At 39.3% G+C, this 27,770-nt stretch overlaps 1 protein-coding gene across 1 annotated transcript in view; it reads left to right on the top strand.

Annotated features, from left to right (window-relative positions):
* The first annotated feature begins 4,886 nt into the window (after nucleotides 1–4,886).
* Nucleotides 4,887–27,770, top strand: part of DNAAF4 (dynein axonemal assembly factor 4) — a 74,456-nt gene continuing 51,572 nt past the window's right edge. The window contains exons 1-3 of the mRNA XM_082846641.1: nucleotides 4,887–5,024; nucleotides 5,418–5,565; nucleotides 12,944–13,077. Coding sequence (XP_082702767.1) covers nucleotides 4,902–5,024; nucleotides 5,418–5,565; nucleotides 12,944–13,077 — 405 coding nt within the window. The 5' untranslated portion in view covers nucleotides 4,887–4,901. The remainder of the gene's footprint in view (nucleotides 5,025–5,417; nucleotides 5,566–12,943; nucleotides 13,078–27,770) is intronic.

Raw genomic sequence — 27,770 nt, 5'->3', positions numbered from 1 at the left:
CCTTAGGTAACCTGGCTAAGGGCTTGTTGATTTTATTTTCAAAGGTTTGTTTTATTGATTTTTTTTTAAATTTCATTGATTTATGCTCTAATTTTTAATTATTTCATTTTTTAATGCTACTTTGGATTTAATTTGCTTTTCTTTTTCTAGCTGCCTAAGCTAGAAGCTTAGTTGATTGATTTTTAAATCTTTCTCTAATATATGCATTTAATGCTGTAAATTTCTCTCTAGTCAGTTAAACTCTGATAAAACCCTAGCAGGTTAGGCTCTGGTTAAATAGTTTCTCCCGAGGTCAGATCTTGCTGAGAACAAATGCTCTGGCATATTTCAAAATGGTTCCTTTTCCCTTCCCCCGCTGGGAGCATGAGAATATTTTTGTGCAGTATTCACTGTGAGAACCTGGTAGAACTTCAGGAAGTAAAACTCAGAAAAGGGTTGGGGGCTCCCTGATGACTGGGGTCCCTCTGGAGTTTTTATCTCTCAGACTTGCCCACAGTGGGCCTCCAGCAATTTGTCAACTACATTCAGGTTTTCCTACCTCGGCACTAGTTCCCACGGAGGTTTCTGCTCTGATTGGTTGTGATTCTCTATAGATACAATCTTTCCCATCAGGGGCGCAGGGGTTTGCCCTGTGACCTCACTTTTCTTGTGGAGCTAAGAAGAGTTGTTGATTTTTCATTTTGTTCAGCTTTTTACTTGTTGGGATGGAGTGGTGACTTCCAAGCTCTGTACATGCCAGATCAGAAACTAGAAGCACTTAAAATTTTTTTTAAAAACTGATATGCTAAAACAAGTCTAATAGGAAAAATCATTGAGATCCATACTTTGTCAATGTCAATCTAAGATATTTGGGCCAAAATAAAAGGAAAAGTATAAATGGATAGTTCACACTGTCCACATGAGCTCTACCTATATATTCTTGTCTAGCCGTAAATCACATTGTGTTTTTCTAAAGCGCAAATTTAAAATAGTAAAATAGCGAATGCATTTAAAACCTAGTACCTAGATTTTGCTCTTGAAAGCTATCCCCCGTTAAAAAGAACTAATGGTTCTTGGAGAACGACTGATTCCGTTTCCCAGAGGAGAAAAAAAAAAAGGAAAAAAATTCAAACTGGGTCTAAATCATTTTTCTTCCAAGAATAAAGGATTTTGAAAAGGCTTAAAAAAGTTCTGGGGTGGTGTTAAAAAAGTCATAAATCAGCCTTTCCCAATGGCCAAATTTGACAGTTTGACCATCAAAAAATAAACAAATTATAGTTAATTCATTTTAGGTGGAGAATAATAAATCAGATTTAATTTTTGCTTCATAATGTACATTTTCACTCCCTAAGAGCCTCACAATACATAAGGAGAAAATAAGGACGCTTCTCTATTATAGAGCTTGTTTTTAAAAATTTTACTTTAATTTTGTAATATTTGTTACATAAAAAATGATACAGATATTTGTATATGTACGTTATGAATCAAAAGATGAATAAGGCAAATCCATCACCAAAATTAGAGAGAGAAAAAAAAAGGCAATTTCTTTGATGGTCTCTGATGGCATGCTTTGTTGTAATGAACAAAATCAAACAAAAAATAATTTGGGGTGTTCTCTCGATTTTCTTAGGGAACCAGCCAATAGGACCTGGACCTCCTGTCTTCCAGTGGGAGGGGCTGCATCTGACGCAGCTTGCCAGGGTACTAGTAATTTTTTTCTTCCAACTAAATCTTTCCATGTGAATCAAGGTCTCCAGATATGGGGTAGCTGGCTTTCTCAGATAAGTCTTATAGTTTGCACCTAAACCAAGATTGCCTGGGTCCCAATAACTTCCCTCCCGAAAAGGTTCCTTTCATGTTTGCCCTATAAGAAGGGAGAACAGCAAGGGGATGGAATTCCTCTCCTGTAATGCAGAGCTACACTGCAGATGGAGCATAGTGCTCTGGCCCCAGTGTGTTTCTCCTTGGGATGATGGGAGAATGGGGAAACCTGTGGTTTTTCTTGGCTTTGTTTCTCCTTTCCTCCATTAAAACCTATCTCTTAACCTAGTGGGTCACAGACTTTGGTATGTATCAGCATTACCTGGTGGGCTTGTTAAAACACAGATTGCTGGGCCACAGTTCCAGATTATCTGGTCCAGCAGGTCTGGAGTGGGGTCTGGGAATTTGCATTTCCAGCAAGTCCCCAGATGATGCTGATATTGTTGTCAGGGGACCACACTTTGAGAAACTTTGTCTTAATTCATGCAGTGTGTCTATGTAGAAATCAGCTTTTCTGGCTACCACAAAGGGTGTCATTTGCAAGACTTTCACCTAGGAGTTAACCATTATCCTTTCTTACACCTTAACTTTCCTTTATAGTTGTACCACATATGTATAGATAGGAATCCTTAACCAACAGATTTGGTTTTCATTATTTTCAAGTTTTATACAAATGGCATTGTTCCTTAAGGGTCTTATAAGACTTGCTTTTTTCCACTCATCCATCCAGTGTAAAGTAAAATTAATTCATTTTTACTGTTGTATGATATTCTTTTGTATGAATATACCTATTGATAGATATTTGGCTTGTTTTTAGGTTTTTGCTAGAAGCTGCTATGAACAGTTACTTCTTTACCCAATCATAGAGTTACGCTCTCTTTAAGAAAGGACCCAATCTAGAGGAAACCCCCCCTGCCTTAGATCTTCCCTCCAGTTCTGACACCCCCTTACTGAGAATCAATGTGGTGTGCGCTCAATGACTAAATAAACTCAACTTGTTCAACTACAGGTGCCCCGTGGTTTTTGACTGAAGGGCATTGAAAAAATATATATCTTGCCATTCTTTATTGTGCCTTTTGGTGAGCACCAGTTCTTAATTTTAGTTTGTTTTCAATCTTTTTCCTTTAAGGTAAGTTCTTTTGATGTCATACTTAAGAAATGCTTTCTTACTCCAAGATCATACAAACACACACACGTATTTGTGTATGTGTATATATAAAATATATATATGTTTTAAGCTTGTATGTCTTTAGTTCATCTGAAATTCATTTTTGTGTGTGACACCATATGCATGTAGAGAGCCAATCCCATTTTTTCCCATATGGTGACCATTTCTCCTAGCACCCAATGTATTCAATAGTCATTCCTTTCTTTGCTTTTCCCCACTTATGTGCACAGTCACTTTTGCCATATATCAAATTTCCATCTACACTCGAGTTAGATTAAGATTTTTTGTTTTTTAAATCTAATAGGAAACACAGATTAAGACTTTTAAGACTGAATAAGTTTCAAGGCTTGTTAAACACTTTTTAGATAAGTACCTGTCTTGAAACAATGTATAAAGATTAATGGTGTTTTAAATTGGTATCAGCTGATGTAATGATTCAGCAATAAAACTGATCAAGTTTTTTTTAAAAAAAGACATAACTCAGAGTGTAAAAAGTTTCATAAGACTGGTAGTCAGGGGAACAATTTCACTACAGAGGTTTGTATGTGCTTAACAAAGTGATTGCTAACGAATTTTCCTGAAACTCCCAAACAGAACAAAGTATCCTTTTTATTTTCTATACATATATCACTTGTGTTTTTATATAGTGGCAGAATCTACACTTTAACATTTTATATAATAGGAATGCATAAACTCTGTCTTTTGAAGACACAGGAGAGTTTGAAACAAAATGGTAAAAGTAGGAATTGAACACAAGGGGGAAAAATGCCAAAAGCAACATAAAAAAGAATCTATAGGATTGATTGTTAGGTTTCTCCGATTAGGAGGACAAGGGAAAAGAAGTCTAACATGGCCCCAGTATTCAAAGTTACGGATCCTTGAGATGATGAACAGCTGACAAAATTAGGTAAGGTAGTGAGGGGTGCTCTGTTTGGGGGGTAAAAGATGATTTTTTTTTCCTCCCAAGTCTGCTGCTCCTTAGCTTTCCTCAAGGACTTTTTCAGGAGCTTTTAAATTTGTATTAATGACTTCCAAAAGTAAAATGTTAAAAATCCCCATTCCTAGGTGGCAAATAGTTTGTAGATGCTTAATTTTCATGTCCTTTTTTTTTTTTTTTAACATCAAATTCCAGTAATTTATAAACTGTGTCTCCAGAAAGCATCCCAAGGAAAGAACATTGGAATGGGAGTTAGGGGGTCAGGACCTTAATCACAGTTCAGCCGCTAATCCATGTGGCAATGGGGTTGGGTATATGGATCTCAGATTCCTTAAATACTGCATGTGGGAATACTACATGATCTTTAAGTTTCCTCTCAGCGCTAAAGTTACAAATCTCCTTAAACAACGGTAAAACATATCCGTGTCAATTCAACTTATCCTACAGTTGAGTTGCAGCCAAGCATTCGCCAGGTGAGTCATACGGTCGTTTCTCCCCAGTTCTCAAACCAAGGAAAGAACCCTACCTACATGCTTGTGACGGGCTTACGGTTGATAGGATTTTAAGGACAACAGTACAGGCAAGCTCCTAGGCCAGAAGGTCAGTATGAACTGGAAATTTCCAAAACAGGAACACCAAATGGTGCTAATTTCTACAGCCCCCGTCAGAACAAGCAAAAGGCAAGGGCTGCAATGGCGCGTGAACGTCGCACCTGCTTCTCGCGAGTTACGCTTTCCCACATCCTTTTATGCATTTTCAAGCGTGAAGCTCTTTTCTTGCTTAAGCGGAAGTGGCTCTGCTACCTCGCAGATTCGCTTGGACTGCGGGTGAGAGATAAGACCTCAGGTAACGGTAACGCTCCCGCTAGGGGCGCCCAGGCAGTGGTGACGGGAGTCCGCAGGTCGACCGCAGTGGCGCGCCCGGGGCACGCTGGGAACGGGGGAGGGTGGTGCCGCGGCCCGGCCTGACCCGGAAGGGCTGGCCTGTGGTAACCCCGGCTTCCCTAGCAACCGAGCGGGCGCGCGTCCTCCCCAGCCTCTCCGGACGCCTCCCGGGATGCCCCTGCAGGTTAGCGACTACAGCTGGGAGCAGACGAGGACTGCGGTCTTCATCTCTGTGCCCCTCAGAGGCGTCAGCGTCAGGGACGCGGACGTGTTCTGCACGGAAAACTATCTGAAGGTAGGAAAGCGAGTCGTGCCTGCCGGCACGGTGGGGGAGCCGGGGGTGTGGTCCGAAGCGGCTGCAAGGGCGCGGCTGTGGACCTGCAACAGGCGCGTCCTTGCAGATAAGCATCCTAAAATTTTAGTCCTATTAAAAATAAAACAAAGCAAAACAAACAAAACAAAATACGAATCCCATACAGGTGACACCTCGTCTGTAGACAGATGTCACCAGGTCAGAGATTATTTTATCCAGGATTTCCTCATATGCCGTGCTTTTATCGTGACCTGGAATATATTTATAGAAGGAATTTAAGAAAATGATTTAGACTTCTTTCTTATCACATTTCTTAACGGGTGTGTCTTTCATTTGTGTAACTAAATGGACTTCCGTTTTCCCCCTTTTGAATAGGTGAACTGTCCTCCATTTTTATTTGAGGTGTTTCTCTATGCTCCCATAGACGATGAGAGCAGCAAAGCCAAGATTGGAAATGACACTATTGTTTTCACTTTACACAAAAAAGAAGCGGCCATGTGGGAGACCCTTTCTCTGTCAAGTGGTAAGTTCTTTACTAAAAGACGTTCAGCTGGTTGTGCTTTTTATACTTTATACCATTTAAAATTTTCTCTTTTGAAATTTATGTTGCTATTCTAGGAAAACGAAATAGACACATAGCATGATTTAAAAGAGTTAGTGCTTCAGCTGCCTCTTAAAATAAATCACCTAATTCCTGAGTAATCGAATTACTCAAAAATTAGAGTCCGTTAATACTAGCTTTTAAAGGATGTGGGCTCCTATCTTCAGGGGATAAGGCCTCCCAATATGGCCTTTATTTAGCACTCATTTTGTATTAGGCATTAGTTCATCTGTTAATCCTCACAACAATCTATCACTTAGGTACCCCCCCTTTTTTTTTAAGGTGAGGCTACTGAGACACAGAAGGGTTGAGTAATTGCCAAAGGTCACACAACTAGTAAGTGACAGACAAGAAGTGGAGTCTTAGGGCTTCTCTGGTGGCGCAGTGGTTGAGAGTCCGCCTGCTGATGCAGGGGACATGGGTTTGTGCCCTGGTCCGGGAAGATCCCACGTGCTGCGGAGTGGCTAGGCCCGTGAGCCATGGCCGCTGAGCCTGCGCGTCCGGAGCCTGTGCTCCGCAACAGGAGAGGCCACAACAGTGAGAGGCCAGCATACCACAAAAAAAAAAAAAAAAAAAAAAGTGGAGTCTTAGCAGTTTGACTCTAGAGCAGTGTTTCACCTACGGAACTTTTACAGAATACAGATGTCTGAATCTCACCCTAGACCAATCAAATCAGTTTCTGGGAGTGAGACTGAGACCTAGGTACTGGTAGTTTTTAAAACGCTTTTTGGGAATTATAATGTACAGTCCAAGTTGAGATCCCCCATTCTCTGTACTCTTAATCAGTATTCTTCTGCCAAGATCAGCTTTGTGGGTCAGTAATTGCCCTATACTGCTTTAGCTCTGTTATCTTCCTCCCTGATCTAGTTGTCATGTTTTCTTGCGTTTTCTATCTACTGCCTGAAATTTCTCTTAGGTCTTTGGCGTTAAGTCTTGAGTTAGGACTATTGAGAAATGGGGAAATGGCAGCCATTCTTTATGTTAATGTTTTCTTGGTATCTTGCTGTGGAATTTAATTTTTTAATCCCTAGGACCAGGTGGAATTTTTCTCTAAAATGTGGTATTCAGCTCAGAAAATACTGGTTAAGGTAGGTTACCATAGCCAGCTTACTTTAGTTCTTTATTGAGCCCCAGAATAACTGAGGAGTTTTTAAAAACCAGATACCTGCTCTCCTACCCCTGCCTTCCTTTTTGATTCAAGTCTGAGATAGGGCCTGGGAATATGTCATGAAACACACCCAGGGTGTTCTGACTTCGTACCTAAGATTAAATGTAAATACTTTGATTTATTTCAGCTGTTGTTGATAATCTTAATTTTGAAGTTAGATGGGACCAGAACCATCTAATGGCTTCTTTTAAAATAAACAGATTGGGGGTTGAGAACTCCCCAGGTGATTATGATGCCTGGCCAGGTTTGTGAACCACTGACTTAAGTGTGTGTGTGTGTGTGTGTGTGTGTGTGTGTGTGTGTGTGTGTGTGTGTGTGTGTGTGTCTCTGTCTGTCTGTCTTGATTTCCCCAGGTAACGTTTTGTCCACCAACTTTTTAGGCTATAAAGAAAAGTCATATCCATAAACCTGTTACTTTCCCCTGTTTCTGACATGAAACACTTTCTTCTATGTCAAATTCCCTTCTTAAACTGGTTGGCCACTTTATTCAGGAGTGGGAAGGGAATTTTCTAATCATAACCTTCCTCTCTAATTTAGATATCTGCTTTCATTGCACAGGTGCTTGAGTCTTCTCTTTCATGGTTATATGGTCAGCTATTCCAAATTTTGACCATTTAAACTAGGGTTGGCAAACTTTTTCTGTAAAGGACCAGATAATATTTTGGATTTTGTGGCCTATGTAGTCTGTGTCACAATTACTCAGCTCTGTTATTGCAGAACAAAAGCAGCCATAGACAATATGTATTTATTGATGCTGAAATTTCAATTTATTCTAATTTGTATATGTCATAAAGTATTACTATTCTTTTGATTTTTTTCAACTATTTAAAACTGTAAAAATTATTCTAAGCTTATGTGCTGAAACAAATCAGGGAGCAGGTTGGGTTTGACCATAATTTGCCAGTTAGACTAATCAAAACAGTCTTAAAACTGACTTATATAACAAGTAATGAACATCGATTTTACTTCAGAAACCAGGTTTGAGATTCTTTTAGAAGTCAAACTCAGTTTCAGATGCAATTCAGTGAAATTGTTTAACAATCTGTTTTTCACATGCAGTATTGTGGAGCTCCAGTCTATACTCCAAGCCTGCCTCCCTGATTATTCAAAACATACTTGCTCCATTTTTTTCTGAAGTTCCTTCTTGATACATTTTTCGTTTCTTTTAGATATGGGGCATTTCACTTGGAAACTTGATTTTCTTTTAATTACTTCTGCCCCTGAAACTGGTCCAACTGTCTGCCACTCTGTTACTAAACAGGTGGTTTGGGGAGAGACTTCTGAAGTAATTTCAGTCCTAATTCCCAGCCAAGATCTTGGATGGGTAAAAATTCCATACTCTTTACTTATTTTTAACTGAAATTAATATTCCCTTCACCTATGAATGTAGACGACAAACAACAGTAGTGTCAATAAAAATCACAAATATGTTCATATCACAGGTACCTCTATCTTTTATATACACTACTTTGAAATTATAGTATTTATTAGACATTTTGCTATGTATTATTTAATGCATTAATAAAGAAGCACATACTTGTATATCACAGATTTATTTTTTAATATTTTGTGTTTTAATATAACTAGTTTTCTTTGTGTATTTTTTCATATATTTTAAAACGCTATGAAGGTGTGTATAAAACTTTACTAGTCATCCCTCCACTCCTGCCATTCTTTTTTTTTAATCAGAAACAGTGAATATATATATATATATTTTAACATCTTTATTGGAGTATAATTGCTTTACAGTGGTGTGTTAGTTTCTGCTGTATAACAAAGTGAATCAGTTATACACATACATATGTTCCCATATCTCTTCCCTCTTGCGTCTCCCTCCCTCCCACCCTCTCTATCCCACCCCTCTAGGTGGTAACAAAGCACCGAGCTGATCTCCCCGTGCTATGCGGCTGCTTCCCACTAGCTATCTATTTTACGTTTGGTAGTGTATATATGTCCATGCCACTCTCTCACTTTGTCACAGCTTACCCTTCCGCCTCCCCATATCCTCAAGTCCATTCTCTAGTAGGTCTGTGTCTTTATTCCCATCTTGCCCCTAGGTTCTTCATGACCTTTTTTTTTTTCTTAGATTCCATATATATGTGTTAGCATACGGTATTTGTTTTTCTCTTTCTGACTTGCTTCACTCTGTATGACAGACTCTGGGTCCATCCACCTCACTACAACTAACTCAATTTCGTTTCTTTTTATGGCTGAGTAATATTCCATTGTATATATGTGCCACATCTTCTTTATCCATTCACCTGTTGGTGAACACTTAGGTTGCTTCCATGTCCTGGCTACTGTAAATAGAGCTGCAGTGAACATTTTGCTACATGTCTCTCTTTTTTTTTTAACATCTTTATTGGGGTATAATTGCTTTACAATGGTGTGTTAGTTTCTGCTTTATAACAAAGTGAATCAGTTATACATACACATATGTTCCCATATCTCTTCCCTCTTGCATCTCCCTCCCTCCCACCCTCCCTATCCCACTCCTCCAGGCGGTCACAAAGCACCGAGCTGGTATCTCTGTGCTATGCGGCTGCTTCCCACTAGCTATCTACCTTACGTTTGTTAGTGTATATATATCCATACCTCTCTCTCGCTTTGTCACAGCTCACCCTTCCCCCTCCCCATATCCTCAACTCCGTTCTCCAGTAGGTCTGTGTCTTTATTCCTGTCTTACCCCTAGGTTCTTCATGACATTTTTTTCTTAAATTCCATATATATGTGTTAGCATACGGTATTTATCTTTCTCTTTCTGACTTACTTCATTCTGTATGACAGACTCTAGGTCTATCCACCTCATAACAAATTGGTACATGTCTCTTTTTGAATTAAGGTTTTCTCAGGGTATATGCCCAGTAGTGGGATTGCTGGGTCATATGGTAGTTCTATTTGTAGTTTTTTAAGGAACCTCCATACTGTTCTCCATAGTGGCTGTATCAATTTGCATTCCCACCAACAGTGCAAGAGTGTTCCCTTTTCTCCACACCCTCTCCAGCATTTATTGTTTATAGAGTTTTTGATGATGGCCATTCTGACCAGTGTGAGGGGCTACCTCATTGTAGTTTGATTTGCATTTCTCTAATGATTAATGATGTTGAGCATTCTTTCATGTGTTCGTTGGCAATCTGTATGTCTTCTTTGGAGAAATGTCTATTTACGTCTTCTGCACATTTTTGGATTGGGTTATTGATTTTTTTGTTATTGAGCTGCATGACCTGCTTGTAAATTTTGGAGATTAATCCTTTGTCAGTTGCTTCATTTGCAAATATTTTCTCCCATTCTGAGGGTTGTCTTTTCATCTTGTTTATGGTTTCGTTTGCTGTGCAAAAGCTTTTAAGTTTCATTAGGTCCCATTTGTTTATTTTTGTTTTTATTTCCGTTTCTCTAGGAGGTGGGTCAAAAAGGATCTTGCTGTGATTTATGTCATAGAGTGTTCTGCCTATGTTTTCCTCTAAGAGTTTGATAGTGTCTGGCCTTACATTTAGGTCTTTAATCCATTTTGAGTTTATTTTTGTGTATGGTGTTAGAGAGTGTTCTAATTTCATACTTTTACATGTACCTGTCCAGTTTTCCCAGCACCACTTATTGAAGAGGCTGCCTTTTCTCCACTGTATATTCTTGCCTCCTTTATCAAAGATAAGGTGACCATATGTGCGTGGGTTTATCTCTGGGTTTTCTATCCTGTTCCACTGATCTATATTTCTGTGTTTTTTTTGCCAGTACCATACTGTCTTGATTACTGTAGCTTTGTAGTATAGTCTGAAGTCAGGGAACCTGATTTCTCCAGCTCCATTTTTCGTTCTCAATATTGCTTTGGTTATTAGGCATCTTTTGTGTTTCCATACAAATTGTGAAATTTTTTGTTCTAGTTCTGTGAAAAATGCCAGTGGTAGTTTGATGGTGATTGCATTAAATCTGTAGATTGCTTTGGGTAGTAGAGTCATTTTCCCAATGTTGATTCTTCCAATCCAAGAACATGGTATATCTCTCCATCTATTTGTATCATCTTTAATTTCTTTCATCAGTGTCTTATAATATTCTGCATGCAGGTCTTTTGTCTCCTTAGGTAGGTTTATTCCTAGATATTTTACTCTTTTTGTTGCAATGGTAAATGGGAGTGTTTTCTTGGTTTCACTTTCAGATTTTTCATCATCAGTGTATAGGAATGCCATAGATTTCTGTGCATTAATTTTGTATCCTGCTACTTTACCAAATTAATTGATTAGCTCTAGTAGTTTTCTGGTGGCATCTTTAGGATTCTCTATTTATAGTATCATGTCATCTACAAACAGTGACAGTGCTACTTCTTCTTTTCCAGTTTGGATTCCTTTTATTTCTTTTTCTTATCTGATTGCTGTGGCTAAAACTTCCAAAACTATGTTGAATAAGAGTGGTGAGAGTGGGCAAACTTGTCTTGTTCCTGATCTTAGTGGAAATGCTTTCAGTTTTTCACCATTGAGGATGTTGTTGGCTGTGGGTTTGTCATATATGGCCTTTATTATGTTGAGGTAAGTTCCCTCTATGCCTACTTTCTGCAGGGTTTTTATCATAAATGGGTGTTGAATTTTGTCGAAAGCTTTCTCTGCATCGATTGAGATGATCATATGGTTTTTCTCCTTCAGTTTGTTAATATGGGGTATCACATTGATTGATTTGTGTATTTTGAAGAATCCTTGCATTCCTGGAATAAACCCCACTTGATCATGGTGTATGATCCTTTTAATGTTCTGTTGGATTCTCTTTGCTAGTATTTTGTTGAGGATTTTTACATCTATGTTCATCAGTGATATTGGCCTGTAGTTTTCTTTTTTTGTGACATCTTTGTCTGGTTTTGGTATCACACTCCTGCCCTTCTTATCACTCCCCTACTTCACACTCTCCTACCAAGTTTCCTCTCCCCTCCTGTTTTTTTCTTCTTCAAAGTCTAGATCCCTTCCTTATCCTTCTTCCCCTAAGATAATTTACCCCCTAATGGATCACAGCCTGCAGTTTCTAAAATACTGAGTGACTGAATAAAAAATAATTGTGAATGGTAAAGTCTGTATGTAACATGTCATGTTACTTTGTAATTTTTACTAAGGCTGGCTCTGTACTCTTCATATGTATCACTATAAATCACCATTTGTATTTTTGAAGGTGATTGATTATATCAGATGGTCTCAACCCATCTTCTCTTCTAGGAGACCCCCCAGAGATGATTTATTGTGATCAGGTTTATGAGCAAATAGCTCTAGTTTCTCAACAGAGAGAGAGGAGAATAAATGTATTCACTTTCCTCCCATCTTGTCCCCTCCGGCTCCCTTTCCCTCTCCCCCTCATTCCACAGTCCTCTCTCTCCCTCTTGTGACCCTCTCCTCCTCTCCCTCCCCTCTCTCCATCCTCATTCCCTCTGTTATTTCCCCTCTCCATTGTTCCTCTTCTCTCTTATTCATATCCTCCCTCTCTGTCTCTCTGTCTCTCTGTCTCTCTGTCTCTCTGTCTGTCTGTCTCTCTCTCTCTCTCTCTCTCTCTCGCTCTGTTTGTCTATCTCTCTCAGTGCACAAAGGCATGCATTCTTTTTCTAAATTTTATTTGTTTATTTATTTTTGGCTGCATTGGGTCTTTGTCACTGTACGTGGGCTTTCTCTAGTTGTGGGGAGCGGGGGCTGCTCTTTGTTGTTGTGCACAGGCTTCTCATTGTGGTGGCTTCTCTTGTTGCTCTTGGAGCACAGGCTCTAGGTGCGGGCTTCAGTAGTTGTGGCACATGGGCTCAGTAGTTCTGGCTCTTAGGCTCTAGAGCACAGGCTCAGCAGTTGTGGTGCACGGGCTTAGTTGCTCCCCGGCATGTGGGATCTTCCCAGACCAGGGCTCACACACATGTCCCCTGCATTGGCAGGCGGATTAACCACTGCGCCACCAGGGAAGTCCCAAGGCATGCATTCTTTATTAATTCATTACTATTACAGTTACTTGCTTACCTTTTAGTATTAGCTTCTTGACCAGTTTAATATTGGGATATGTTTTCACTTCTCCATGTGAGGTTGGGTCCAAAAACATCTTATCCCAGATCAGTATGTAAGCAGTTTCTCCTAAGTAAAACAAATTCATCATGATCCTAATTTATTGATATTCCTTATGTTTTAGTTGACAAAGAGATGATGCAAAGAATAAGGGAGAAATCTATCCTACAAGCACAAGAAAGCGCAAAAGAAGCTATGGAAGCAAAAGCTTCAGCAAGGCGGGAAGATCAAAAATATACACTAAATGTCATGATGAAGGTAAGTTGAAGATTCATAGGAAAGTCCTTTAATTAAAGATATAGTAATTGCAATGATAATTTGTTGCAACCACTGTATTTCCTCACCATTTTGTTTGTACTTTGGTTACAGGCCTTGCTGTGTTATGTAGGCTCTCTACTATTGATGTGTGTTTCTGAAAATCTGTATGAAAGTTGAGAGTATAAGGTTGAACAATAGGTTTACTTGTTTGAGGGAAAATGCTCTATTTCCAAGGGAATAAAACAGTTATAAGGTTTTATGCTGTAAGTGTTTTACTTCTTTTTTAATCTTGGAATTATTGGACATGATTATTTAAAACAAGAAAAGCATAGATTTAACACTAAATATTGACCAATTAATATCTTTTAACTGTTGAGCCTTTCAAGTTAAATCTTTAATCAGCAATATATTTTTTGAGATATAATTCACATACCATACAGTTCACCCATTACAGGCTTACAATTCAATGTTTTTTAGTATATTTAGGGTTGTAAAACCATCACCACAATCAATTTTAGAACATTTTCGTCACCCCAAAAAGAAACCCTGCACCCATTAGCAGTCACTCCCCATTCCTCTGAACCCCTAGCCCTAGACAACCAACAATCTACTTTGTATCTCTATAGGTTTACCTATTCTGACTAATTTTTACAAATAATTTGCCATCTCAAATTCTCATTTTTGGGCTTCCCTGGTGGCGCAGTGGTTGAGAGTCTGCCTGCCGATGCAGGGGACACGAGTTCGTGCCCTGGTCCGGGAAGATCCCACATGTCGCGTAGTGGCTGGGCCCGTGAGCCATGGCCGCTGAGCCTGCGCATCCGGAGCCTGTGCTCTGCAACGGGAGAGGCCACAACAGTGAGAGGCCCGCGTAGCAAAAAAAAAAAAAATTCTCATTTTTGACATTTTGAAATGATTAAGGAATCTATAATAAGCATTATGTCATCAAGAGTCCTATGGACTCATGACTGTTCTTTTGCATTTGGATCACTAGTATTGTTTTTATAATCAACAGCTCATAATTCCAAAGATTTCTCTGCTTCTTTTATCATTTTTACTTGACTTTTAAATGTCACCAATGGTCAATATACTTTTTTTTTTACTTAATAATTGAACACGTGGTCATCCGTCCAAAGATTCCTGCTTTCTGTATACTGATGAGTTCCACCTTTTCTTGATCATGTTATCAATGCTATCAAACTTTAAGCAAAATACTATAAAATTTGTGGCAACAAATAAGTATTTACTGAACTAATAAAATAGTTAAACAATGGCACACACACTGCTGCATTGGTAAACTTAACAAAGCTGAACAATTGATTGGCAGGCAGTACCACAATGCTATACCTTGAAGTTATTCGTCTACTGACATATGAAAGCCTGACTTTGGTAGTATTGGAAAGGTGCTTTAGGGGCATTAGTGTATAAAGAATGAAGCTATAGATCACATTGAAGTGATAGAACCTATGAAAGTCTATACCCTATACTACCAACTATTCATTTTGTCTGTCTCTTTCCCTGAGCAGTGTTGAGAGTTGAGACTACATTTTCTTTCATCCTTATCATAGCAGTTGCCAAGTAAATAGTAGGTGCTCAAACAGTTGAATGAATTAATGTGAATATATTGTTCGAGTACCCTGTAACCATAGTACAGTTCTATTCTGGTAGATAGATGTAGCTATTTTTACTCAGTCCAATATTAGACACCATTCAGAAAAGAGCAAAAAAGAACTTTGATGTTCCATTAAGAGCAAATGAAGAGATATGATGACAAAAGGCAACTCCTTATTAGCTTAAACCATAAATTAGCTTAAAACTTGAATTACATATACCACAAAATAATGGGGGTTTTTTAGTAGTAACCTTTTCTTTTAAAAATTAATTAATTAATTAATTTATTTATTTTTGGCTGTGTTGGGTCTTCGTTGCTGTGCGCGGGCTTCTCCCTAGTTGCAGCGAGTGGGGGCTACCCTTTGTTGCAGTGTGCGGGCTTCTCACTGTGGTGGCTTCTCGTTGCGGAGCACAGGCTCCAGGTGCATGGGCTAAGTAGTTGTGGCTCATGGGCTCTAGAGCACAGGCTCAGTAGTTGTGGCTCATGGGCTTAGTTGCTCTGCGGCATGTGGGATCTTTCTGGACCAGGACTCAAACCCGTGTCCCCTACATTGGCGGGTGGATTCTTAACCACTGTGCCACCAGGGAAGCCCTAATAGTAACCTTTTAAAAATAATTAACAGGGCTAGTGCTAAGACTCACTGTGTCAGTTTGCTATGCTGTATAGTATAAGTCTGCTTGGGCCACCGTAACAAAATACCAAAGAGTGGATGACTTGAACAACACACATTTATTTTCTCACAGGTCTAGAGCCTAGAAGTCTCAGATCAAGGTCCATTGGGGTTGGTTTCTGGCTTGCAGATAGCTGAGAGAGAGAGAAAAATCTCTCGTGTCTCTTCTTATTAAGAAACTAATCCTATTGTATCAGGGCCCCACCCTTATGACCTCATTTAACCTTAATTACTCCTCAGCAGCCCATTTCCAAATGGGAGTTAAAGCTTCAACATATCTGGGGGAACACAAACATCTAGTCAATAACACTGTATAAAAACTATCCAGAATTTAGTAGCTTAAAACATTTATTTTCTCACGATTCTATATGTTGGTCAGGCTGTTCCTGTGGTCTGAGGTTGGCTTGATTGTGGCTGGAATTTCTAGGATGGCCTTACTCACATGTTTAGAGCCTTGCCAGGGAAAGCTGAGCCCCTCTCCATGTGGTATGTCATTCTCCAAGAGGCTAGCACAGGCTTCTTTACTTCATAGTTAGTGTTCCTGCTGGCAAGAACGGGAAAGCCCTAATGCACAAGTGCTTTTAAAACCTCTGAAGTGGGAAAGCCCTAATGCACAAGCCCTTTTAAAGGCTCTGCTTTGTCACATTTGCCAATGTCCCATTAGCCAAATGTCCCATATATCCAAGCCCAGATTAAGGGTTAGAGAAATAGACTGCACCTTTTCTAGGAAAGAAAGATTAAGTCACACTGCAAAGGGGCATGCATATAGTTATGGGAGGAACTTGTGGTCATTTTACAACTTAGTTGGAATTGAAAATGTTAGGATTTAAACAAAGATAATTTGATTGATCCAGCAGGAAAAGTTCCGCGATAGAGCAGTAAATCCAAGCTCTGACTCCATCTCTCTGCAGCATCCTTAGCACTGCTTTTTCTTTGTGTCTGCTTCATCCTTAGGCTGATAGGGAGATGATCCACATCTTCACATAAGCAGGGGCCAGCAGGAGACAGGCTGTCTATTCTGTTGGCTCCCTTTCAAGCCCCATAAAACAATTGCTTTAGGTATTGTAGAATGATATTTCAAATGGTAATCACTTTTACACATGTTCAAATAAATCTTCAAGTCTGTTGCTTCAAACTTGGTTTGCTGCATCCACTTCTCATTATCTTTGCTGCTGATCTATCATTCATTTAGCAGACATTTATTGAATACTGTGAAAGGTACTGAGACAGAGCTGAACAAATCAGTCTTCACTTTCTGTTTACTCATAGTATAGAGAGGGTGACAGACAAGAACAAACAAAGATTACACCATAGTATGCATAAGAAGTCATGGGCAGATAAAGAGAAAACACTGGCAAAAGGTTGGTGTCTCAGTCTGAGAGGCTGGTCAGGAAATATGAAGCCATGTTGTTTGTGCTGAATACTGGAGAATAAGCCACAGTTACCTGGGGATAAATGGGAAAATGACGTTACAGTTAGTTTGGATAAGTGCCTGACAGAGTTTGGCACAACAAGGAACATTTGTTGATCAGAAATAAAACCTTGATATTTAGAAAAATCTCCTGAAGGGAACTCTTTAGGAATTTTCAGCAAGAATCCCAAAATAATTGGGTTTGTGTTTTGGAAAGCTCATTCTGGGGAGTGAGTTTGAGAGGTTGCAGGGTGGAGGCAGAGCTTTTGTATTCTTAAGACGAAAGGATTTTGAACATATTTATATGTTGAAGAAAGAAGCCAGTAAAGAGTGAGAGATTGATAATACAACTAAGAGAGAGGATTGATGATGAAGCAGTTTTTTTGTGTGTGGTGGGATGAAGGTTGGAACAGGTGAAAAAATTAAATCTTAGGTAATAGGGGATATTTTATCTTTTGACCCTAAAGGGCAGGAGTAAAGAATAACTAAGCATTTGGAAAATTCTTAGAGACACAGATAGTTAAAGTAACCCTTTGTTTCCTTGGTGAAGGTAGCAAGGTCATCTACCCAGACCGTGAAGAATTGAGGTGGGGTAGGAGTGATTAATGACAGGTTGGAATATTCATGGCAGACCAATCTGAAACATGCTTTTTTCCCCCTCTTTATTTTGGACTGCTATTGCCTACTTTTCCTGTTTTCTTTTGTTTTGTAGGTTGCCTTCTTCTATTTTGAATTTTTTGGTTTTATTTTGTTTTATTTTCTACTTTAGGGGACCCCATTTCCCACTAATTTTTAAACTAAACAGGTCAAATTTGAAGTGCTTTCTTCTGATATTGTTTTCTTAAAGTTGAAACTCGGAAACTTTAACTGTAAAACAACTTTGCCTGATCATGCAGATGAGGTATGAGTTGCTTTCTAGAGTTGTCTAGATTATACTATAGAGCCTTTAAAAAGCCCTTATCAGTGAAACCACATGCCCTGTTTATTAGAAGCATGTATAACTAAGGGATAGAAAGGCCACAAATAACTACTTGCTCATTTTTTATTCTATGCAATTGTAAATGTGATTGTTTTGTTTATTTATTTGGCCGCATGGCTTATGGGATCTCAGTTCCCTGGCCAGGGATTGACCAGGGTCACAGGAGTGAAAGTCCGGAATCCTAACCACTAGGCCCCCAGGGAACTCCTGTAAATGTGATTGTTTCTTAAATTTCTCTTTCTGATAGTTCATTGTTAATGTGTACAAATGCAACAGATTTCTGTATGTTAAATTTATATTATCCAACTTTACTGAATTCATGTATTCTAATAGTTTTTTGCTGACATCTTTAGGATCTTCAATAGATAGTATCATGCCATCTGCAAACACTAACGGTTTTACTTCTTCCTTTGCAGTGTGGCTTCATTTTATTTCTTTTTCTTGCCTGGTTGCTATGGCTAGGAATTTCCATACTATGCTGAATAAAAGTGGCAAGAGTGGGCATCCTTGTCTTGTCCTGATCTTAGAGGAAATGGTTTCAGCTTTTTACCATTAAGAATGATGTTGTCTCTAGGTTTGTCATATATGGCCTTTATTATGTTGAGATATGTTTGCTCTATACCCACTTTGTGGACAGTTTTTTTTTTTTTACATCTTTTTTGGAGTATAATTGCTTTACAGTGTTGTGTAGTTTCTGCTGTATAACAAAGTGAATCAGCTATGCATATACATATAGCCCCATATCCCCTCCCTCTTGCGTCTCCCTCCCACCCTCCCATAAAGCACTGAGCTGATCTCCCTGTGCTATGAGGCTGCTTCCCACTAGCTATCTGTTTTACATTTGTTAGTGTATATGTGTAAATGCCACTCTCTCACTTCATCCTAGCTTACCCTTCCCCCCTCCCGTGTCCTCAAGTCCATTCTCTACGTCTGCATCTTTATTCCTGCCTGCCCCTAGGTTCTTCAGAACCTTCTATTTTTTTTTTAGATTCCATATATATGTGTTAGCATATGGTATTTGTTTTTCTCTTTCTGACTTACTTCACTCTATAGGACAGACTCTAGGTCCATCCATCTCATTACACATAACTAAATTTCATTTCTTTTTGGGGCTGAATAATATTCCATTGTGTATATGTGCCACATCTTCTTTATCCATTCATCTGTTGACGGACACTTAGGCTGCCTCCATGTCCTGGCTATTGTAAATAGTGCTGCAATGAACATTGTGGTACGTGACTCTCTCTTTTTTTTTTTTTATTGCGGTACGCGAGCCTCTCACTGTTGTGGCCTCTCCCGTTGCGGAGCACAGGCTCCGGACGCGCAGGCTCAGCGGCCATGGCTCATGGGCCCAGTTGCTCCGTGGCATGCGGGATCCTCCCGTGCCGGGGCACGAACTCGCGTCCCCTGCATCGGCAGGCGGATTCTCAAGCACTGTGCCACCAGGGAAGCCCCCGTGACTCTTCTTGAATTATGGTTTTCTCTGGGAATATGCCCAGTAGTGGGACTGCTGGGTCATATGGTAGTTCTATTTGTAGTTTTTTAAGAAACTTTCAAACTGTTCTCCATAGTGGCTGTATCAATTTACATTCCCACCAACAGTGCAAGAGAGTTCCCTTTTCTCCACACCCTCTGCAGCATTTATTGTTTGTAGATTTTTGGATGATGGCCATTCTGACTAGTGTGAGGAGCTACCTCATTGTAGTTCTGATTTGCATTCCTCTAGTGATTAGTGATGTTGAGCATCCTTTCATGAGTTTGTTGGCAATCTGTATATCTTCTTTGGAGAAATGTCTATTTAGGTCTTTTGCCCATTTTTGGATTGGGTTGTTTGTTTTTTTGTTATTGAGCTGCATGTAAATTTTGGAGATTAATCCTTTGTCAGTTGCTTAGTTTGCAAATATTTTCTCCCATTCTGAGGGTTGTCTTTTGGTCTTGTTTATGGTTTCCTTTGCTGTGCAAAAGCTTTTAAGTTTCATTAGGTCTCATTTGTTTATTTTTGTTTTTATTTCCATTTCTCTAGGAAGTGGGTCAAAAAAGATCTTGCTGTGATTTATGTCTTAGAGTGTTCTTCCTATGTTTTCCTGTAAGAGTTTTATAGTGTCTGGCCTTACATTTAGGTCTTTAATGCATTTTGAGTTTACTTTTGTGTATGGTATTAGGGAGTGTTCTAATTTCACTCTTTTACATGTAGCTGTCCAGTTTTCTCAGCACCACTTATTTAAGCAGCTGTCTTTTCTGCATTGTATATTCTTACCTCTTTATCAAAGATAGGGTGACCATATGTTCGTGGGTTTATCTCTGGGTTTTCTATCCTCTTCCATTGATCTATATATCTGTTTTTGTGCCAGTACCATACTGTCTTGATTACTGTAGCTTTGTAGTATAGTCTGAAGTCAGGGAGCCTGATTCCTCCAGCTCCGTTTTTCTTTCTCAAGATGGCTTTAGCTATTCGGAGTCTTTTGTGTTTCCATACAAATTGTGAAATTTTTTGTTCTACTTCTGTGAAAAATGCCATTGCTACTTTGATAGAGATTGTATTGAATATGTAGATTGCTTTGGGTAATATAGTCATTTTCCCAATGTTGATTCTTCCAATCCAAGGACATGGTATATCTCTCCATCTATTTGTATCATCTTTAATTTCTTTCATTAGTGTCTTATAATATTCTGCATACAGGTCTTTTGTCTCCTTAGGTAGGTTTATTCCTAGGTATTTTATCCTTTTTGTTGCAGTGGTAAATGGGAGTGTTTCCTTAATTTCTCTTTCAGATTTTTCATCATTAGTGTATAGGAATACAAGAGATTTCTGTGCATTAATTTTGTATCCTGCTACTTTACCAAATTCATTGATGAGCTCTAGTAGTTTTCTGGTGGCATCTTTAGGATTCTTTATATATAGTATCATGTCATCTGCAAACAGTGACAGTTTTACTTCTTCTTTTCCGGTTTGTATTTCCTTTTCTTCTCTGATTGCTGTGGCTAAAACGTCCAAAACTGTGTTGAATAATAGTGGTGAGAATGGGCAACCTTGTCTTGTTCCTGATCTTAGAGGAAATGGTTTCAGTTTTTCACCATTGAGAATGATGTTGGCTCTGGGTTTGTCATACATGACCTTTATTATGTTGAGGTAAGTTCCCTCTATGCCTACTTTCTGGAGGGTTTTTATCATAACTGGGTGTTGGATTTTGTTGAAAGCTTTTTCTGCATCTATTGAGGTGATCATATGGTTTTTATCCAATTTGTTAATATGGTGTATCACATTGATTGATTTTCGTATATTGAAGAATCCTTGCATTCCTGGGATAAACACCACTTGATCATGGTTTATGATCCTTTTCATGTGCTGTTGGATTCTGTCTGCTAGTATTTTGTTGAGGATTTTTGCATCTGTGCTCATCAGTGATGTTGGCCTGTAGTTTTTGTTTTTTGTGACATCTTTGGTTTTGGTATCAGGGTGATGGTGGCATTGTAGAATGAGCTTGGGAGTGTTCCTCCCTCTGCTATATTTTGGAAGAGTTAGAGGATAGGTGTTAGCTCTTCTCTAAATGTTTGATAGAATTCACCTGTGAAGCCATCTGGTCCTGGGCTTTTGTTTGTTGGAAGAGTTTTAATCACAGTTTCAATTTCAGTGCTTGTGATTGGTTTGTTTTTATTTTGTATTTCTTCTGGGTCAGTCTCACAAGGTTGTGCTTTTCTAAGAATTTGTCCATTTCTTCCAGATTGTCCATTTTATTGGCATATAGTTGCTTGTAGTAATTTTTTATGATCCTTTGTCTTTCTGGAGTGTCAGTTGTTAATTCTCCTTTTTCATTTCTAATTATATTGATTTGAGTCTTCTCCCTTTTTTTCTTGATGAGTCTGGCTATTGGTTCATCAGTTTTGTTTATCTTCTCAAAGAACCAGCTTTTAGTTTTATTGATCTTTACTGTTGTTTGCTTCATTTCTTTTTCATTTATTTCTGATCTGATCTTTATGATTTCTTAACTTCTGCTAACTTTCGTTTTGTTTTTTGTTCTTCTTTCTCTAATTGCTTTAGGTGTAAGGTTAGCTTGTTTATGTGAGATTTTTCTTGTTTCTTGACGTAGGATTGTACTGGTATAAACTTTCCTCTTAGAACTAACTACTTTTGCTGCATCCTATAGGTTTTGGGTCATCGTGTTTTCACTGTCATTTGTTTCTAGGTATTTTTTGATTTCCTCTTCGATTTCTTCAGTGATCTCATGGTTATTTAGTAGTGTATTTTTAGCCTCCATGTGTTTGTATTTTTTACAGTTTTTTTTTTTTACTGTAATTGGTATCTAGTATCATAGCGTTGTGGTCAGAAAAGATACTTCATACGATTTCAATTTTCTTAAATTCACCAAGGCTTGATTTGTGACCCAAGGTATGTTCTATCCTGGAGAATGTTCCATAAGCACTTGAGAAGAAAGTGTATTCTGTTGTTTTTGGATGGAATGTCTTATACCTATCAGTTAAGTCCATCTTGTTTAATGTGTTATTTTAAGCTTGTGTTTCCTTATTTATTTTCATTTTGGATCATCTGTCCATTGCTGAAAGTGGGGTTTTAAAGTCCCCTACTATGATTGTGTTACTATCGATTTCCCCTTTTATGGCTGTTATCATTTGCCTTACGTTTTGAGGTGCTCCTATGTTGGGTGCATAAATATTTCCAATTGTTATATCTTCTTCTTGGATTGATCCCTTGATCGTTATGTAGTGTCCTTCTTTGTCTCTTGTAATAGGCTTTATTTTAAAGTCTGTTTTGTCTGATATGAGAATTGCTACTCCAGCTTTCTTTTGATTTCCATTTGCATGGAATATCTTTTTCCATTCCCTCACTTTCAGTCTGTATGTGTCCCTAGGTCTGAAGTGGGTCTCTTGTAGATAGCATATGTATGGGTCTTGTTTTTGTATCCATTCAGCCAGTCTATGTCTTTTGGTTGGAGCATTTAATCCATTTACATTTAAGGTAATTATCGATATATATGTTCCTGTTACCAGTTTCTTAATTGTTTTGGGTTTGTTATTGTAGGTATTTTCCTTCTCTTGTGTTTCCTGCCTAGAGGAGTTCCTTTAGCATTTTTTTTTTTTTTTGCGGTACGCGGGCCTCTCACTGCTGTGGCCTCTCCTGCTGCAGAGCACAGGCTCTGGATGCGCAGGCTCAGTGGCCATGGCCCACGGGCCCAGCCGCTCCGCGGCATGTGGGATCTTCCCAGACCGGGGCACGAACCCGTGTCCCCTGCATCGGCAGGCGGACTCTCAACCACTGCGCCACCAGGGAAGCCCTAGCATTTTTTTTTTTAAAGCTGGTTTGGTGGTGCTGAATTCTCTTAGCTTTTGCTTGTCAGTAAAGGTTTTAATTTCTCTGTTGATTCTGAATGAGATCCTTGCTGGGTAGAGTAATCTTGGTTGCAGGTTTTTCCCTTTGATCACTTTAAATATGTTCTGTCACTCCCTTCCGGCTTGCAGAGTTTCTGCTGAAAGATCAGCCGTTAACCTTATGGGGATTCCCTTGTATGTTACTTGTTGCTTTTCCCTTGCTGCTTTTAGTATTTTTTCTTTGTATTTAATTTTTGATAGTTTGATTAATATGTCTTGGTTTGTTTCTCTTTGGATTTATCCTGTAATGGACTCTCCGTGCTTCCCGGACTTGATTATTTCCTTTCCCATATTAGGGAAGTTTTCCACTATAATCTCTTCAGATATTTTCTCAGAGCCTTTCTTTCTCTCTTCTTCTTTTGGGACCCGTATAATTCGAATATTGGTGTGTTTAATATTGTCCCAGAGGTCTCTGAGAATGTCCTCAATTCTTTTCATTCTTTTTTCTTTATTCTGCTCTGCGGCAGTTATTTCCACTATTTTATCTTCCACGTCACTTATTCGTTCTTCTGCCTCAGTTATTCTGCTATTGATCCCTTCTAGAGAATTTTTAATTTCATTTATTTTGTTGTTCATCATTGTTTGTTTGCTCTTTAGTTCTTCTGGGTCCTTGTTAAATGTTTCTTGTATTTTCTCCGTTCTATTTCCAAGATTTTGGATCATCTTTACTTTCATTACTCTGAATTCTTTTTCAGGTAGACTGCCTGTTTCCTCTTCATTTGTTTGGTCTGGTGGGTTTTTGTTTTGCTCCTTCATCTGCTGTATATTTCTCTGTCTTCTCATTTTGTTTAATGTACTGTGTTTGGGGTCTCCTTTTCTCAGGCCGCATGTTCGTAGTTCCTGTTGTTTTTGGTGTCTGCCCCCAGTGGCTAAGGTTGGTTCAGTGGGTTGTGTAGGCTTCCTGGTGGAGGGGACTGTTGCCTGTGTTCTGGTGGATGTAGCTGGATCGTGTCTTTCTGGTGGGCAGGACCGTGTCTGGTGGGCAGGACCGCGTCTGGGGGTGTTTTGGGGTGTCTGTAAACTTACTATGATCTTAGGCAGCCTCTCTGCTAATGAGTGGGGTTGTGTTCCTGTCTTGCTAGTTGTTTGGCATGGGATGTCCAGCACTGGAGCTTGCTTGCTTGGCGTTGAGACGGAGATTTTTGAGAGAGCTCTCGCCGATTGATATTACCTGGGGCCGGGAGGTCTCTGGTAGTCCAGTGTCCTGAACGCGGCTCTCCCACCTCAGAGACTCAGGCCTGACACCCGGATGGAGCACCAAGTCCCTGTCAGCCACAGAGCTGAGAAGAAAAGGGAGAAAATAAAAGAAAGAAACAAAAAATAAAGTTATTAAAATAAAAAATAAAAAAATTATTAAAATACAAAAATTTAAAAAGTAATAAAAAAATGAGCAACCAAACCAGTAAACAAATCCAGCAATGATAACAAGCCCTAAAAAACTATACTAAGATAAACATAACAGTCAGAAACTAGTCAGTTGCATACAGCAAACCCCAAGTCTACAGTTGCTCCCAAAGTCCACAGCCTCAATTTTGGAATGATTTGTTGTCTATTCAGGTATTCCACAGATGCAGGGTACATCAAGTTGATTGTGGAGATTTAATCCGCTGCTCCTGAGGCTGTTGGGAGAGATTTCCCTCTCTCTTCTTTGTTCGCACAGCTCCCAGGGTTCAGCTTTGGATTTGGACCCGCCTCTGCATGTAGGTCACCCTCTGGCATCTGTTCTTTGCCTAGACAGGAGGGGGTTAAAGGAGCACCTGATTAGGGGGCTCTGGCTCACTCAGGCCAGGGGGAGGGAGGGGTATGGAATGCGGGGCGAGCCTGCAGTGGCAGAGGCCGGCGTGACGTTGCAGCAGCCTGAGGCGTGCCGTGTGTTCTCCCGGAGAAGTTGTCCCTGGATCACGGGACCCTGACAGTGGTGGGCTGCACAGCCTCCTGGGAGCGGAAGTGTGGATAGTGACCTGTGCTTGCACACAGGCTTCTTGGTGGCTGCAGCAGCAGCCTTAGTGTTTCATGCCCGTCTCTGGGGTCCACGCTGATAGCTGCAGCTTGCGCCCATCTCTGAAGCTCATTTAGGTGGTATTCTGAATCTCCTCTCCTCATGCACCCCGAAATAACGGTCTCTTGACTCTTAGGCAGTTCCAGACTTTTTCCCAGACTCCCTCCCGGCTAGCTGTGGTGCACTAGCCCTCTTCAGGCTGTTTTCACTCAGCCAACCCCAGTCGTCTCCCTGGGGTCTGACCTCTGAAGCCCAAGCCTCAGCTCCCACCCCCCACCCCTACCCTGGCGGGTGAGCAGACAACGTTCTCAGGCTGGTGAGTGATGTTTGACCTGATCCTCTCTGCGGGAATCTCTTCACTTTGCCCTCCGCACCCCTGTTGCTGTGCTCTCCTCCATGGCTCCGAAGCTTCCCCCCTCTGCCACTCACAGTCTCTGCCTGTGAAGGGGCTTCTAATGTGTGGAAACCTTTCCTTCTTCACAGCTCCCTCCCACTGGTGCAGGTCCCATCCCTATTCTTTAGTCTCTGTTTATTCTTTTTTCTTTTGCCCTACCCAGGCACGTGGGGAGTTTCTTGCATTTGGGGAAGTCTGAGGTCTTTTGCCAGCGTTCAGTAAGTGTTCTGTAGGAGTTGTTCCACATGTAGATGTATTTGTGGGGCGGAAGGTGATCTCCATGTCTTATTCCTCTGCCATCTTGAAGGTCCTCCCCTGTGGACAGTTTTTATCATAAACGGATGTTGAATTTTGTTGAAAGCTGTCTGTGCATCTGTTGAGATGATCTTATAATTTTTATTATTCAATTTGTTAATATGGTGTGTCACATTGATTGATTTGTGGATATCCTTGCATCCCTGGGATGAATCCCACTTGATCATGGTGTTTGATCCCTTTAATGTATTGTTGGATTCAGCTAGCTAATATTTTGTTGAGGATTTTTCCATTTGTGTTCATCAGTGATACTGGCCTATAATTTTCTTTTTTTGTGGTGTCTTTGTCTGGTTTTGGTATCAGGGTGATGCTGGCCTCATATAATGACTTCAGATGCATTCCTCCCTCTTCAGTTTTTTGGATTAGTTTGAGAAGGGTAGATGTTAACTTTTCTTTAAATGTTTGGTAAAATTCACCTGTGATACTGTCTGGTCCTGTACTTTTGTTTATTGGGAGTTTTTAAAATTAATAATCAATTTCAATATGAACCGAATTGGTCTGTTCATATTTGTATTCCTTCTTGATTCAGTCTTGGGAGATTTTACGTTTCTAAGAATTTATCTATTTCCTTTAGGTTGCCCATTTTATTGACGCATAACTGTAGTAGTCTCTTATGATGCTTTGTATTTCTGTGGTGTCAGTTTTAACTTATCTGTTTTCATTTGTGAGTTTATTTATTTGGACCCTCTCTTTTCTTGATCTGTCTGGCTAAATGTTTATCAATTTTATCTTTTGAAAGATTCAGCTCTTAGTGTCATGGATCTTTTCTGTTGTTGTCTGTCTCTTTCATTTATTTCTGCTCTGATCTTTATTATTTCTTTCTTTCTACTTTGGATTTTATTTGTTCTTCTTTTTCTAGTTCTTCAGTTGTAAGATTAGGTTGTTTACTTCAGATTTTTCTTGTTTTGTGACGTAGGCTTGTATCGCTGTAAACTTCCCTGTTTGAACTGCTTTTGCTGCATGCCATAGATTTCGGATCATTGTGTTTCTGTTTTCATTTGTCTCCAGGTATTTTTTGATTTCCGCTTTGATTTCTTCAGTGACCCATTGTTTGTTCAGTAGCATATTGTTAGCCTCCATATGTTTGTGTTTCTTGCAGTTTATTTTTTATAGTTGACTGCTAGCTTCATAGTGTTGTGGTCAGAAAACATGATTGATATGATTTCAGTCTTCTTAAATTTATTCAGACCTGTTTTGTAGTCTAGCATATGATGTTTCCTGGAAAATGTTCCATGTGTACTTGAAATGTTTATTCTGCTGTTTTTAGATGAAATGTTCTATGTATAAATATATATCTATTAAGTTCATCTGATCTAATGTGTTATTTAAGGCCAGTGTTTCCTTATTGATTTTTTTTTGTCTGAATGATCTATTGATTTAAGTGGGGTGTTGAAATATGCTACTTTTACTGTGTTAATGTCAGTTTTTCCCTTTATGTTTGTTCATATTTGCTTTATGTATTTAGGTGCTCCTATGTTGAGTGAACATATATTTACAATGGTTATATCTTCTTGTTGGATTGATTCCTTTATCATTATGTAAAGTTCTTCTTCATCTCTTGTTACAGTCTTTGTTTTAAAGTCTATTTTGTCTAAGTATTGGTACCCCAGCTTTCTTTCCATTTCTCTTTGTGTGAAATACCCTTTTCCATTCCCTCACTTTCAGTCTGTTTTTAGATATGAAGTGAATCTCTTGTTGGCACCATATAGATGGGTCTTGTTTTTGTACATATTCAGCCACTCTGTGTCCTTTGATTGGTGCATTTAGTTCATACACATCTAAAGTTATTATTGATAGGTATGTACTTATTGCCATTTTGTTAATAATTTTGGGGCTGTTTTTGTAGTTCTTTTTTAAAATTTATTTATTTTTGGCTGCGTTAGGTGTTCATTGCTGTGTGTGGACTTTCTCTAGTTTCAGCGAGTGGGGGCTAC

Source organism: Leucopleurus acutus (genome assembly GCF_964270905.1).
Source record: "Leucopleurus acutus genome assembly, chromosome: 1".
NCBI lineage: Eukaryota > Metazoa > Chordata > Mammalia > Artiodactyla > Delphinidae > Leucopleurus > Leucopleurus acutus.
This window is presented reverse-complemented; position numbering and strand designations above follow the sequence as displayed.